At 43.2% G+C, this 15,065-nt stretch overlaps 2 gene segments (V, D, J or C); both read left to right on the top strand.

The window, feature by feature from the left end:
* Positions 1–15,065, top strand: part of LOC127230430 (T-cell receptor alpha chain C region-like) — a 445,562-nt gene that overhangs the window by 345,147 nt on the left and 85,350 nt on the right.
* The window catches only part of LOC127230429 (T cell receptor delta constant-like), a 175,465-nt gene that overhangs the window by 152,993 nt on the left and 7,407 nt on the right, over positions 1–15,065 (top strand). The window contains 1 exon segment of the C gene segment in view: positions 6,638–6,682. Within this exon segment, the coding sequence occupies positions 6,638–6,682 (45 nt within the window).

Raw genomic sequence — 15,065 nt, 5'->3', positions numbered from 1 at the left:
TTTTAATTGATCAACAAATCTGCAGCAGATTTAAACAGATGAAAAAAGTGAAATGTGATATTGTTTTTAAAAACTCATGTAATCGTTTAAGAACTCTGCCTGAATCTATAGAAGTGAGAACCAATTAAAATATGCTATGCAAACTTTTCCTGTGGAAATTAGTAAGCTCCTATTCACCCTGGATAGGGTGACCACAACAGGCCAAAATACTCATCCCATGCCAATCAGCTTGGCAAAAACAGTGAAAGTTGTTGGTGATACTTACAGGGGTGTTAGGGAGACGTCACTTACAGGACCACTAGCAATTTATGGGCAGCTAGATCACTAAAGAAAATATTTCCTTATCAACTGATAACTATTTGCATATCCTTGTGGAGAGATGGAACTATATGAGACAAGTAACTGCTTATAAACTCTTAGAGAGCTATGTGGACTCACGAGCAATACCCCCACTATGTAAGCACATCAGTGACCCCAGTCATGTACAGGTCTCCTCCATAGTAACAATTCAAGAGGGTGATGGCCATGCTATGTCCAGATGACAGTTAGACAGAAACGTGATATGTCTCTCACATAATAATGAATCCTGTCTATAACTATACACACATCAAATCAATAAGAGAACCGCTAATAATTAAGTGTCCATTTTGGATTCTTACTATTCTTTTAAGGGACACAAGCATAACCTGGGGGCGGAGAGATATCTTAGGATCCTTTCAAGATCTAAGATAGTAATAACATCTAAAACCCAGGCTGTATGGGGACGGGGAGGAGGGCATTCCAGATTTCCATGGTTCTACCAGCACGCTACCATCTGCCAATTGTCACGCTCACATCTCCTTAAGGTGAGCAGGTGTCTCAGAAATGGTAGAAGGGAGTTTTGTCAGAACCAAAATGTGTCTCAGTCTCCCAAATGAGAACTTGACAATTGTGATGGTTAAAACTGTCAGCTTGACAGAATTTAGAGTCACCATGGAAACAAATCTCTAGACATTCTATGAAAGGATTGTCTACATTAGGTTAAGTGAGATAGGAAAACCAGTCTAATTGTGGGCAGTACTATTCCATGGGACAGGGTCACAGACTGAAGCAAAGGAAGGAAGTGAGCTGAGCACAGACATTCACGTGACCACCTGCCTCCTATTTCTGCTGTCATTTACCTCCCCTACACAACAGACAGCATCCTGTGGAACTAACTATAAGCCAGAACCAACCTCTCTTTTCTCAAGCCACTGTTGTCAGGTATTTTGTCATAGCGATAATACAAGTAACTAGCACAATAAAATTAAGCCATTTTAAGGTCATGGATGAGTCTCAGTCCAAAGACCTGGTTAATTTGCATTCCTGTCTAGTTGCTAAGTTATTATTTGACTCATTGATCCTACAAGCTATGGTGGTCCATTCTTCCCCTTCATGGTTTTGTAAAACTGCATCATCAGTTCTAAGTACTGGCCACCTAAATAAGTGGATATTTATTTCAATGAGAATGCTGAATTATTGCTAAAGATATATAGTATATATATCAAAGATATGCAGTCAAATTCTTAGGTCATTGTTGGACCTTCCTATATCAGCAAACTTGTCACTTAAATAAGGGAATATTTACATTTAATTAAACATATTGTGCATAATGAATATAACACAGACTCTCAGGTCATCACTGAGCCTCACCTATGTCACCAAACACAGTGACCATGAGTCCAACATCTGGCCTCCAGAGTACCACTAGAAAAAAGAAATTAGTGAGCAACATTTAGATCCATGGTCCTGCACTCTAGAGTTCCCACCAAAATGTATATGTTAAATCCATCATATCCACAAACACAGGAAGCTGTCACTCAAATGATTTCTGATCACTGCGCAATGATTAGTGAAAGCACAAGCTGTGAGCAATCTGCACCCACTAGCAAGCAGGTAGTGTGATGAAATGGTAGAGAAAGCCCGGACTCTCCCACTGCTCTTGCAGCTTTGACAGTACAAATAACAGAGAATCTTCTCCAAGTACAGCCTGTCCAGCCCTCGGGACCTTGAGACTTGTTCAGAGAACACATGACACTCAGATCTATTTTCATAATACCAAAACAATATTTCCTCTTTCATCATGCTGACATTTGCACTGATGTTGCAAATACAATGTTTGGTCAATTGCCATGTGCCTTAACATGAAGCAATGGACTCACACCAGTTTCCTAAAATATTCACAGTGTTCTTTGCTGCCACATAGTTGCAAGAAAAACAAGTGACTTCAGATAAACATTTCATTAACTCTATCAGCTTTCTGTGACTGTGTGTGCCTATTTGTATGAATGTGTGTGTGTGTGTTAGTGTATTGGATAGTTACAACTTAGGGCCCTGCATTAGTCTGCTCAGATTGCCATGAGTGAGCACCATGGACTTAAACAATAGAAACTTAGGTTCTCACAGTTCTTGGGTCTAGGAATCCAAGATCAAGGACTGGCAGGGTTGGTTTACTCTGGAGCCTCTCCTCTTGTTTTGAAGGTGGGCAGCTTAGCCTTTACCTACTTGTGTTCTGGGTAGTGGAGTGGAATAGCTGTGTTGAATGTAAGACTAGAAGTGGCAAAGATGGCCCTCTCAGGTGCTGGAGATCTGGTTAGAGGATAAGACAGTGAGCTTACCATGCCTGCCAATAAAGTTAAGACAAAACTACTTTGCTGGCATGGCAGTGAGAGAGCTTGAAACCCTGACCCCTGAGGGGCGAGGTCCCTGAGCAGCATACTGGTTGACCTTAGTTTTAAGGAACTAAGTTTTCTCTGGGGGAAAAGAAGATGAGAAACCAGAGCTGGGGGTTAGGATAGAAGCCCTGCGAAGGAAGGGGTCTGGTGGGACTGTGACAATCTAGGAAGCCCTTCTTGAGTTTCGGTGTCAGTGCGTAGGAATTCATATCTAAGAATTAAATGTGTAGGAAGAAATAAAGGATGAGAGTTTAGACAGCCACAAATAGCACAGCTTCAGTTAATGCCAGAGAGGTGACCATGATGAGGACATGTGAGCCAGAAACACAATGACCAGAGTTCTACAGAATGCAGATTACATGCTTCAAGCTAGGGTATGGTAGGGAAAAGGAAGGAGGGTTTTTATTTCTAATCATTTTTTATTTTAAAACAATATTTTCTCATTTTACATACCAATCCCAGTTCCCACTCTCTCCCCTCCTCCTGCACCCCACACCCCATGCCCCATCCACTCCTCAGAGAGGGTAAGGCTTCCCATCAAAGTCCATGAAGTCTGTCACATCTCTTTGAGGCAGGACCAAGGCCCTCCCCCTTATATCTAGGGTAAGCAAGGTATCCCTCCAAAGAGAAGGGGCTCCAAAAATCCAGTTCAAGCACTAGGGATAAATCCTGGTCCCATTGCCAGTGGCCCCACAGACTGCTCAAGCCACATAGCTGTTATCCACACTCAGGGGGCCAAGTTCAGTCCCATGCAGGTTCTCCAGCCATCGGTCTGGAGTCAGTGAGCTCCCCCTAGCTCAGGTCAGCTGTCTCTGTGGGTATCCCCAAATGGTCTTGACCTCTTTGCTCATATTATTGCTCCTCCCTCTCTTCAACTGAACTCTGGGAGCTCAGCCCAATGCTTAGCTGTGGATCTGTGCATCTGTTTCCATCAGTTGTCAGATGAAGGCTCTGTGATGATAATTCAGGTAGTCATCAATCTGATTACCAGGGAAGGCCAGCTCAGGTACCCTCTCCACTAATGCTTAGGGTCTTAGTTGGGGTCATCCTTGTGGCTTCCTGGGAATTTCTCTAGTGCCAGGTTTCTTGCTAGCCCCATAATGACTCCCTCAGTCAAGATTTCTCTTTCCTTGCTCTCCTTCTCTGTTGGGATTAAGAGTTTCTTAAGGGCAGAATGGGGAAATTGGTTGATTTCTCAGATAAGCTGTGTTTGAAATGCAGACACCTATCTCTTTTTGCAAGGTTGGTGTCTGAGGTCAACATCAGCTGCTTCTCATCTGCAGTATACAAACAGCTAGCTTCCTGAGACTTTGAGTTCAGTGTAGGGTCTTGGCTTGGGGGTATATCTTTATTCTCAATCTGTAGAACTCAGCTATTTCTGTTGTAACTATGTTGTGTAACAAATATCTCTAAATTTTCAGTTGTCTAGTGTCTTGCTTTTTCAGCAGGCCAGCTGGATTTGGCTTCAAGGTACCTGTTGTGTTCAAGTCTATTCCCCATGTTATAAAAGGACCCAGACAGAAGCAGCAATAAATTCCTACATCACAGAAAGCTCAAGAACAGGGGCAGAAATCCATAACAAGGAGTGTCTGCTTGGAACTGAAACACTATCCTGCGCATCCAAAGCACCAGTGTTAAAGAGTAGGGGGTACATTATACATTATACATTACACCTATAGCAGATCATGTGGTATCTAAACTGGATATATACATCTGTGATGGAATAAATGAAGAGCTGGGAACTATACAGCTACGTCCACATTGAGAGGTCCCAGTCTTTTCTTTCCCTCAATAGTCTCACTCAGAAAAGTTTCTCGTGGCTGCTTCTTGGTAAAGTTTACACACCAATACTAGGAAGAAAACTTGTGAGTACCATATTAATCAGTTTGATTAGTTCTTCAGTACAGTGACCATCTGCCTCTGGACATTTCAAAGACTAACCCTCAAGAGGATTACAGAGATACTCTGAACAAGTGGTCATCAGTCTAGGTCAGCTGGAGTCATCAGAAAGATCTCAAATGAAATAGCAACACCTAAATTAAGCCATGGTCTCCTAAGACCTCCAGGGAGCGAATATCAACCCTGTTTCAATTCTACTCCCTTCTGGCAAACAATAAGCACAACACTCATATACTCCCCTTAATACTCAACAGTTAACGAAGTCACTTTAGATGAACCTATTGTGCTCCCATGTCTTAACAGAGACCCTCACAATAACCAAGAACAAACAAGATCAGTATTTAAGAGCCTCCAGGAAAGACTTCTGCCCCTAACCAGATGCCAAACATCTACATAACTAAAATGTACCTATTATATTTAGGGAGAGTTACTGTCTCTGCTTGCTCTGGTTGTGCTCTGACCAAGGGCACTGGGCAAGAAGACCTAACTGGCGTATGTGAGGCCCTAGTACAGGGCAGCATCAACTGGAGAAATTGAATGCCTTTTATAAAGCCTTCAAAAGAGAGTTCTGTTGACCAAGCTGGAACCCACGGTGCTTCCTCTGCAAGCCCAGCAGGTTGTCATTTCTAACTCACACAAAGCGCCATATGGGCTACTGGCTCCAAATTAAGCAACTGAGAGGTCAATGGAGAGAATAAAATCTTTAATTTACATGAAAGCCTTTTTCAGACTGTATAACACTATTGAAGTGAAAAAGCAAGGCAGGCAGAGGTGGCTCTGAGGCCTAACCCACAGCATGTAGAATACACAGGAGACTTTCAGATATCTAACACACTTCTCTGTGGGAAGCCATCCGAGAGAAGACTGGCCACAAAGTCTGGATAGGCGTGGACATGACAATTCCTAACAGTCCACTCTGACCCCAGACTAGATCCAGCCAGCAGGGCAGCAAGGATTAGGCAGGAGTGCCAGGCAAGTTGAGCCTGAACTGCCATTCCTTTTGATCTTGCTGTGGTTTGACTTGCAGAAAACATCTGGCTACGAGTTCTCAGAGACACATGATGAGAGCCCAAGGAAGGTTTTTGTAAAGCTCTGCAACACCGTGATTGGGGGAGTACGCTCACAGTGTTACAAACCCCACTGGAGACCCGTACAAAAACTGCAAGGGTGAAGAACCATCTCCCTGGGAAGAGTCCTGCCTGAGTCAGGCACCATGGAGCATAAATACACTGGGGCAGCGTGTCCTCCTTGTTTGGAAGCCTGGAAAGTATCAGGAAGTAGACTGGACAAGAGATGAGCCCAATGGCTGGCCTCTGCCTCACACCTGTTCCTTGGGTAAAAATATTATTTTATCATTTACTTACATGGAAAATAAGGAATATGAAAGGTGTTTGTTCACAGGCATACCCTTGTCATGCTTTCATGTTGGGTATACAACATTAAAAGAGATAAACGAGCTGTTCCATGTGGAATTTGTAAAGTCAGGTCCCTGGAGAAATTTGCCCAAGTTCTTCTCTTTTGCAATTTGGGAAGGTTGGGCTTGAGGGGAGATTTAGCAATTTTGAAGTTTTCTATGGTGGAACTGATAAGCACTTCACACCACTTGCCCCCCTCGCTTACTTCACTTTATATTCTCTGACCTTAAAACCACATGCCAAGTATAAAAGTCTCAACTCTGGAGCAGTCATGGATCCAAGCCCTGATAGTGTTGGCTTTTTGAGACAAATGTTTATATGTGGGGCTAAGGAATGGAAACAGCTTAAAACAGCAAAAAGTTCAGCTAAGAGAATTTCCTATGTGTACTGTGTAGGTAACTTTTACTGTTGAGTATATTGTTCCCACATGCTGCTCAAACATGAACCTCCTGTAAACAAATCCATCCTTATACACATTTGCTAAGTCAATGATGAGCCCTCTGGATGAGTGACTATTGCCATCTTTAAAGTATAGAAGCATGAAATCCCTCCAGCCATGAAGTCAACAGAAAGAAGTTGAGGAAGAACCATTGAGGTTTTTGGAATGGCCTCAGTGGCTGTGCACAACAGACAAACTCATCTTTGGAAAAGGAACCCAAGTGACCGTGGAACCGAGTAAGTTGTTTATTTGTCTGGATTTGGGGCTAATGGATCTTCCACTTAGGTGGGAGTATAAGGAAATGTGAAGGGAATAATACGAACCCAGTGATCAAGGGTCAAGGAAAATGTCTGAAAGAGGTGAGCTATAGTTAGCTCCTCCATAGGAGTTGGGGTACCCATAAAAAAGTAGAATTTGGGGAACTTGAAATTACCTTTGTGGCTCAGAACTCGAGAGAATTGTGCCTGCTCCGTGGAAATAAGTTAAACTGTAGAAACCAAAGTGGGATAGCTTCAGCACAGTCGGGATGAGTCTGACCCAGGCATCCTATAGCAATGGCTCCAGACTTAAATAATGCTGACCTCCCATAGGCTAAACGCCTGCTCCTGGGAGAGCATGGGATAAAATCAATGTCCTGATGGTGTATGAAACCAGAACAAGTGGCTGTTTGGTACAGTATGTGACCCCAGTGCTCTGGGGAAGGAAGGTGCCCAGACATTCATGTCCATTTGTTTGAACTACAGATAGAAACTGTAACTAGAGAGAAATGAGGATGGAGCCTTGTACTTCCCAGGGAGAGCAGATCCAAGAATGAGAATTAAGCGAGTTTGTGAGACTTCCAACCAAAAGACACTTAAAAGTCTGTGGGAACACCCTATGGACCTTCTGACTCCGTGTTCCTAGCTGTCTTAAAGCAGTCACACTAAAAATGTTCAAAGAGTGTGTTCCACACAAAAAGGTGTCTTTTAATGTCATTCGGGTTGCCATCTAAATTCAACAATTTCTTGTAATTAAAAAAGATAGTAGTTTCCACTTGGTAGAAGCTATCAGTTATTGCAGTCATGTAGTGGATCTTGTCCCTAGGCCAGGGGTCTACTAAACCAGTAAGCTAAACTCCAGTCAAGTCTAGTGGTAAGCTAGTCCTAGCGATAAGCACCAATGGCCACAGTCACCAGACTGACCTCTAGGGAAAAAAACAACCTACTGTTTTGGCTTTCAGCTTGTTTTCTAAGGGCAAGAGAAGGCTCTGGAGAGGCCAGATGGAAGGCTGTAGTGGGGCAGGCTCCCCTCACTCAAAGAACTGTCAGAATGGGAGGGGGGCTGCCGGGTGAGGGAAGTGAAGAAAGCAAAGGGTCTGGAGACTGGAAGGGAAATCCAAGCCCAGGGGCATCTTCTGACACGCCCCCCCCCCCAAGGCCATCTACAGTAGAAACACAGCAAAAAGGAGGCAGACCTGAAGTCAAACTAACAGGGAAGTAGGGAAGCTCAAGTTTGCCATTTTGTTTTTGTCACAGGAAAAGTTTGTAAAGTTGAGTGACTCAGACTTTTGCCTTTCAATTTCTTTGACTTTGAAACTTCTCACTAAAATAACAGCATGTCCCCATTCACAGTGAGGTACTGACCAATTTCCCTAATCCCCCTTTGTTCACCAGGCTCTTTAATGAGTTAACTTGCTCTGATCTACTGGGCCGGTGTTCCCCAGGTGTAGAATAGCAGAAATCACTTCTCAAATCCATATGGCTTAAAGTTTCCTTTTAATTATATTTTAACTTCAAAAGTGAGTGAACTTAAGGAAAATGATTTGGCAAACTGTGACAGATAGATGTGACCCTCTTCCCCTTCCAAAAGAGAGAGAGAGAGAGAGAGAGAGATGTTATTAATTGAAGTTTGCCAGACACCCAGCCAGTGTACCACATTATTCTTTGAACTAGAAAAGATAAGGCGAATCCAGGGGTAGGGCCCAGAATAGTTTTGAATGGCGCATTCCTTTTTAGCCAACCAGGGCTGGATTAATGAGGTACAGCTGCAAACAGGGCCTTTGTCTTCTCTGAAGCCAACTTTCCTTTGATTCTTTCTTTGGAAGCCTCTTTCAAGCTCTTGCTTGCAAGGTTTCCAGGAAGCCCTGGACTGGCTGATTCTATCTACACACAGCAGCAGGTCCCACCAGGTAGCCCTAGGCTGGTGTATAGAGTTTACATGGAGAATAAACCTGGGGATACCATGCAGGCAGGCCCCAAATGTAAACATATGCTTGAAAGTGTCCAGGGCAGGGATTCACAAAAGGGCCACAGTCCACAGAAACATCTTCGTGAATAAAGGGGGCTGTAAGATGTCTTGCGGTGCTATCTGCTATTATATACCATCCCTACATCAAATATTGTTTTTTGAGGGCCTACCTTGCATCAGTTCATTTATTCAGCCTCATGGTGATCTTTTTGGATTAGTTACAAAGAAAATGAATCTTGCTGGGAGGGGGCTACCCAAGATCACACAGCTTAGCCAAACTCTAATTTGAATGGCCTGTAGGTTCCAGCATCTCTGCTTCTGAGATCCCTGCTGTTCTGTCAGGCTGTCTCTCCATGCATGGAGGGTTTCCCACTCAGAAGAGCCACCCCTTCAGGACTTTGCACTGTTACCTCTCCAGCCACCATTTCCAACACCTCCCTCACTGAGGCAGGGCTCCTACCCTCATATCCAAATCCAAACCAGATACCCAGAGAGTCATCCCTCCCAGGAGGCGGAGGACATTGTGGCTTTGGGACCTGAAAGTTCCTAACATAGAAAGGCCTAGACAGAGTTCAGAATATTTTCCTTCCCCCCAGGGGTTCTGAGTACCTTTCTTGTTCTTCCCTGTCACCAGCTCTTCCCCCTCCCCCATCCCTTTCTCATAAGCAGCAACCAGAGCAGCATCTTTATGCTTGCAACTCTCTACCTACAGCCACTTTCAATCAGGGACTGGTATAGCTTTCTCCCAACTCCTGCTTAAAATGGGAGGCCTTTCCAACACACACCCCAAAAGCCTCTTCTCCCACTCTATTATTTATAGTCATTTTGTCCATCTGAAAGTATCTGTTGATTTATTATCTATCTCTCTTGGTCCATAGAGAGAAACATGGTAAGATTTATTATCCACAAGGACATTTAAGACACTGAATGTGTTTTGTTACATGAGTGACTCAGTCCATCGAGGACACTTCAGTTGTAGCACAGAGGAAAAGAAAAACACAACGGAAGTATGCTAGAAAACTGCTCAGCAAAGCACAGTCCAGCTCTGCAGCCCGGGGGCATGTCACTGTCACTTGTTGCCAAGCACTATTTTAGGTACAAAGAGTCAGCACAAACAGAACAGATGGAAATTCTTACTCTGTAAAGGCAAATGACACAAGGTAAAAGAGTACTATAGGCGACAACAAGCCAAGGTCCAAGAAGCAGGATAAAAGGCACAAGTAGAAAGGACCAGTGTGCAATTCCAAATGAAGGAGTGTGCTTGGAAAGGTGGCATTTGACATGGCCAAGTGCAGCCTGCAGCTCCCTGGAGGAATGTAACTTCCAGGCAAAGGGGACATAGTACCCTCTGGAGTGTGTGAAGAATCCTCAGGAGGCATGGCTGAATGAAAACGAGTACCAGGGAACAAATTTGAAAGGGAGACTGAAGAGAGGGCTCCGTCAGTAAAGTGCTTGCCACGCAAATATGAGAACTTGAGTTCAGAATGCCAGAACCCATGTAAAAAGCCTGGTACAGTGGCATATGCCTGCAATCCTACTACTGGGGAGGCAGAGATAGGAGGACCTCTGAATTCACGGCCCAGATAGTCTCTCCTAACCAATGAATTCCAGGTTTCAAGAAAGATCCTAACTCAGAAAGTAAAGAATGATAGAGGAAGATACCCAACATCTCTGGCTTACAACACACACACACACACACACACACACACACACACACACACACACACACACACACGAGAAATTAAGTTGGTAATGAAATGGGGAAGGGTAGCTTACAAGCAACTGTAAGGACCTGTTCTCTTTGATTTGAGAGGCAAGGCTAGAGAATGGAATGGAGACCATAACTGAGGAATGATCAAGGAATAGAGAAATCTGGATTCCATCCTCAACTGTAACCCTAGGAAGTAAGCACCATCCTCATGTCAAAGAACATCAAAGGTGGGATTCCTTCCCCCTCCTCAACAGCTCCCAACATTCCTCCTGAGTCTGAGCTCTGCCCTTACTGAAGTTACATCTCTCCTGCTTCAAGTAAAATTCCTCTTCCCTCAGTCTAGACCTAACAAAATTCTAAGAATTACATTGGTTCTTTGAAGATTGCAGAATTCTCTATACTTGTCCTCCCATTGTCATATAACCTGCCAAAAAAGAAAGCATCTCTTCACTTTATCAGGAAGCAAACCGAGCTCCCTACACATCATAAAGATAATCACTGAGGGTCTTCTGACATCTTGTTCACCAACAGCTAAGAACCATCCTGTATGTTAGTGATTCTCAGAGTACTTCAGTCTTCCATGGGTTCCAAATAATTTGAAATGAATGGTCTCTCTTTGGGTTTTCGAGTACAAATAGACAACCTTATGGAGGGATGTTTTTACAGAGCTAATTTAGCAGTCACTTCTGAGTATGGCATTAAAGTTTGCTAAAATGTGGCATCCATGAACATGACTCACGGACAGGGGCTTGATACTATTATGCACTAGAAGGCACAGCTGCTGCACACTCTTGGCAATGGCACAGTGCTCTCACTGAACTAAAGCAGAATTTGTGAAAGATCAGGCCCCAGGGAAGTCCATAACTCATTGGAACTTTGCCACACCTTCATGTTGCCCAAAGCTTAAGAACCAACATTCTACCTTTTGTTACTATTGAATTAATAATAATAATAATAATAAACAACTCCTTGTCAGTCTGCTTTCCTTGTCTCTCTTTCAGAGGACAAATTTTGTTAAAATGTAACATGGCAGAAGCTTGGATTTCTACATGATACCGAAGTTCCCTTCTGTTTGTCTTGGAGGATAGCCCCTAGAAGAAAAGAAGCAAGAACAGTGGGACAGGAAATCCCACCCAGTGGGTCTCACATAGCTTCAGCAAGGGTTTCTGCACAAAGAAAAGCAAATTGGTTTTGGCTTAGGCTTACTAGCTGAGGCAACCCCTGGTCTTTCCCACAGGAACCTGTCTATGCAGAGGTCGAATCACATAACTCTCTCTCTCTTCTGTGACCACTGTTTTTTTGACAATATCTTTGTCACCCATTTCCCTAAGACACCAGGTCAGATAGCTCAAATTATTGAAAACTTTCTCCAGGGGCCTAATTACCTAAGGAATGATTTTAGAATCGGGGACTAAATGCCTGATAAAATGTATGGTGGGTTTGTGCTTCCGCTAGCCTTCTTGATCTCATGTCCCTGTCTGGCAGGGTTTCATTGTCCTCCAGAAAAATGGTTCAACAGCTGTGATTTCACCACATACTGGCCCAGGCCATGGCTGTCATCCTGGTAGGAGGTGGTCATGAGATGTGATGAGAAATTTGTTCAATGACAACTCAGAACCAAGTTTCATTCCTTCTCTTAGGCAACTCTGAGACATCCCTGAACTCTTAATTTCTTATGGCTACACGAAAGAGCTCCAAGGAACCCTTTGGCTTGAACACACTATGATACTAACAATACTTCAAATAACAAGACCAAACTTGGCAAGAAATGCAGGAAAGTCCAGTGCTGTATATATCTTGTGACCAATAGAAATTCTGAGATTTTGTGAAAAACACAGTGGAAAGAGATTCAGCTTTCTCTATGCATCTTTCTGTCAGCCTGTGTACGATCACAGAGGGTTGGGAAAATGAGAATTAGTGTTATTTCCAGTCCTACCACCCATTCCCCTGCCTCAGTGAATGGAAACTGGGTTCTTGAGGGCCCGGCCACACTCGCTGTCCTTATAGCATCAGCTCATGAAGTTGATTACAATGTCTGCTAAAGTAGTGTAGACACCAGTGCTTGTTAAGAGTGGTGTTTTACACAGTTACTAGGAACTCGTGAACAGACCCAACTCTCTTGTTACAAACTCTTGAACAGACAGAACTCTATTGTTATGAACTCTTCAAAGAGTCAACACTCTTGTTATGAACTCTTGAACAGATCCAATTCCCAGTGACCCTCACCCCAGACTAATGTGTCCTCCCCTGTCTTGCTGATGCATGATCTGGTGGTCATTGGCTTCCTTGAGCCTTCCTATGACTATTTTTGCTTACAATGACCATTTAACATTTCAGCAAAATCAAGACATTCCCTTTCTCTTCGGGAAAATGAAATCTTTAGCAAAATCTAGGTATAAGAGATGGCAGGTTAAGGAGCTAGTAGCCAGAAACCTAGGGACACCCCTAAATGTAAACATTTAGAAGATAAAAGAAGTTAGACAGGCTGCAAAATGCAATGCTTAGATCTCAGAAACCATCACAAGATTCTATTCCTCATGCTACTCTTATTCTAATCCACAAGCCTTATCCAAACAGGTAAGGTAGACTGAAAAGGATGAGTAGCCAAGAATTCAACTGATGCCTAAGCTGACACTGTAACAGTGCTGTTTATCTATGGAAGTGGGCACCCACTCGTGACAGAATCAACTGCACATCCCCTTAGAACAATGGTTCTCAACTGGTGGGTCATGACCCCTTGAGGGGTGGTGAGAGAACCTTTCACAGGAGTCACATACCAAATGTCCTTCATATCAAATATTTACATTACAACTTATAATGGTAACATTTATGAAGCAGCAATTAATAATGGGTTGCCACAACATGAGGACCTATATTAAGGGGTCACAGCAGTAAGAAGGTTGAGAAGAACCACTGGCTCAGAGTTATTGCAGCACAGTTTCAATAAATGAAGCTTCTCAGGACATTGGGGGTGGAGGGGTCTAAATTTAAAACTCATTGTTTGTTGCAATGAATTAGAATAAAATTTGAGGGCAAATGGGTTTTTCTTAAGAAAATACTCAACACACAACTGAAAACTCTATCCTGATGATTAATAAGAATAAACATTCTACAACTACCTTGAAAAGCAGTAGATCAGTTTCTGGTTCAGGGACTAGGAACACAGAAGCCCCAGCTGAGAGGAGTCTCTTTCACTCTCAGAGGAAAAGGAGCTGTGGTCATGGTATAGGAAGGAGATTAGAAACAATGAAAAGAATAAAAGAAGCCTTTAAGTATAGTCTATCATCTGTCTGTCTGTCGGTCTGTCTATCTACCTATCTCACCTTGGTCTCTTTTCTTCTCTGTCTTTTTTCTTTTGAGAACTTGCATTATACCAGCAAGGCTGGCCACAGATTTAGTGGTCCCCAAGATCCCATCCTAGCCAGGGTCACCCTTAACTCTTCTGTTAACCGTGAATCTGGAGACCCTGCACAAGGCATCAGGGACCTCTATTCTCACACAGAAACACAGCCACTGACTCCAGAGCAATAGAGAAGTGATAGCATTCTCCCGCAAGCATACCCGGTGGTAACCTGGTCCAGTATTTGGAAATTCGGGGTCTATATTCGGTGGTTTGTATACCAACAGACAAGCTCTGGAGCCAAGCCAGAGAACAATAGTCTTTGAAATGACTTCCAAAATGCCAAGTCCAATGGGGCAGCCATTACCTCCTACATATGAGTTTTACTCATTCTAGAGGAAATAGAGAAGGGGGAGAGACGTGGCAAAACAGTAAATGTGGCAGTCCTAAGTGATGGCTACTGTCAACTTGTCTGCATTTCAGAGGATAATAAAAACTTAAGGGTTTTCATTTACTGAATCGGTAAGGCTTCTCCATTGCCTATTGCTTTCAGGGAAGCAGTGGGATTTGCTGAGTGTTCTTTTTTCTTTCTTTCTTTCTTTCTTTTTTCCTTCCTTCCTTTACTTTCCTTTCCTTTTCTTTTCTTTTTTCTTTTCTTGGTTTTTTAAGACAGGGTTTCTCTGTATTGCTTTGGAGCCTGACCTGAAACTAGTTCTGCAGACCAGGCTGGCCTTGAACTCACAGAGATCCGCCTGCCTCTGCTTCCCAAGTTCCCAAGTACTGACACCCGGCTAAGTGTCCTTATTTCTAAGAAGAACACCAGAGCAATGAAGAGAACAGGGAAGGCAAATTATATTATAGCTGATTGCAGTCTGATTGATGTTTGGCAAATTGCATGAGCAAAAAGTACTGTGTTTCATTTTCTCTTTAAACTGTTTCCACTTGAAATTCAGAATTATCTTCTGTGTTAAGAGTCAGATCTTTGAGGCTGTGTCATTGGGAGACTTGGGGGAAAGAAGGTTGAAAAAGCAAATGCTTACTCTCTTTTGGGACACTGACTGTCGGAAGCTGTTTCTGTGGGGCTGCAATCGGAACCAGCCAAGCAACCTTGGGTCCATTCCTGAGTCAGGGAGTGTAGATGAGGGAAAAACTAGCTAATGGAATTAAGAAACCGAAACACAGGATAGTCTCAGAAGAGCAGATTCAGTCCATACTGAACACCCCGTTTATTTCATCCCTCCAAACTTTAAGTAATCAACCAAAGGAGAAGTCAATCGCAGAGGACTCCTATCATTATGTATAAAGGGCTAATAGCAATTACTTCCCCTAATCCCAAAGGCAC

Source organism: Phodopus roborovskii, unplaced genomic scaffold, assembly GCF_943737965.1.
Source record: "Phodopus roborovskii unplaced genomic scaffold, PHOROB, whole genome shotgun sequence".
NCBI lineage: Eukaryota > Metazoa > Chordata > Mammalia > Rodentia > Cricetidae > Phodopus > Phodopus roborovskii.
This window is presented reverse-complemented; position numbering and strand designations above follow the sequence as displayed.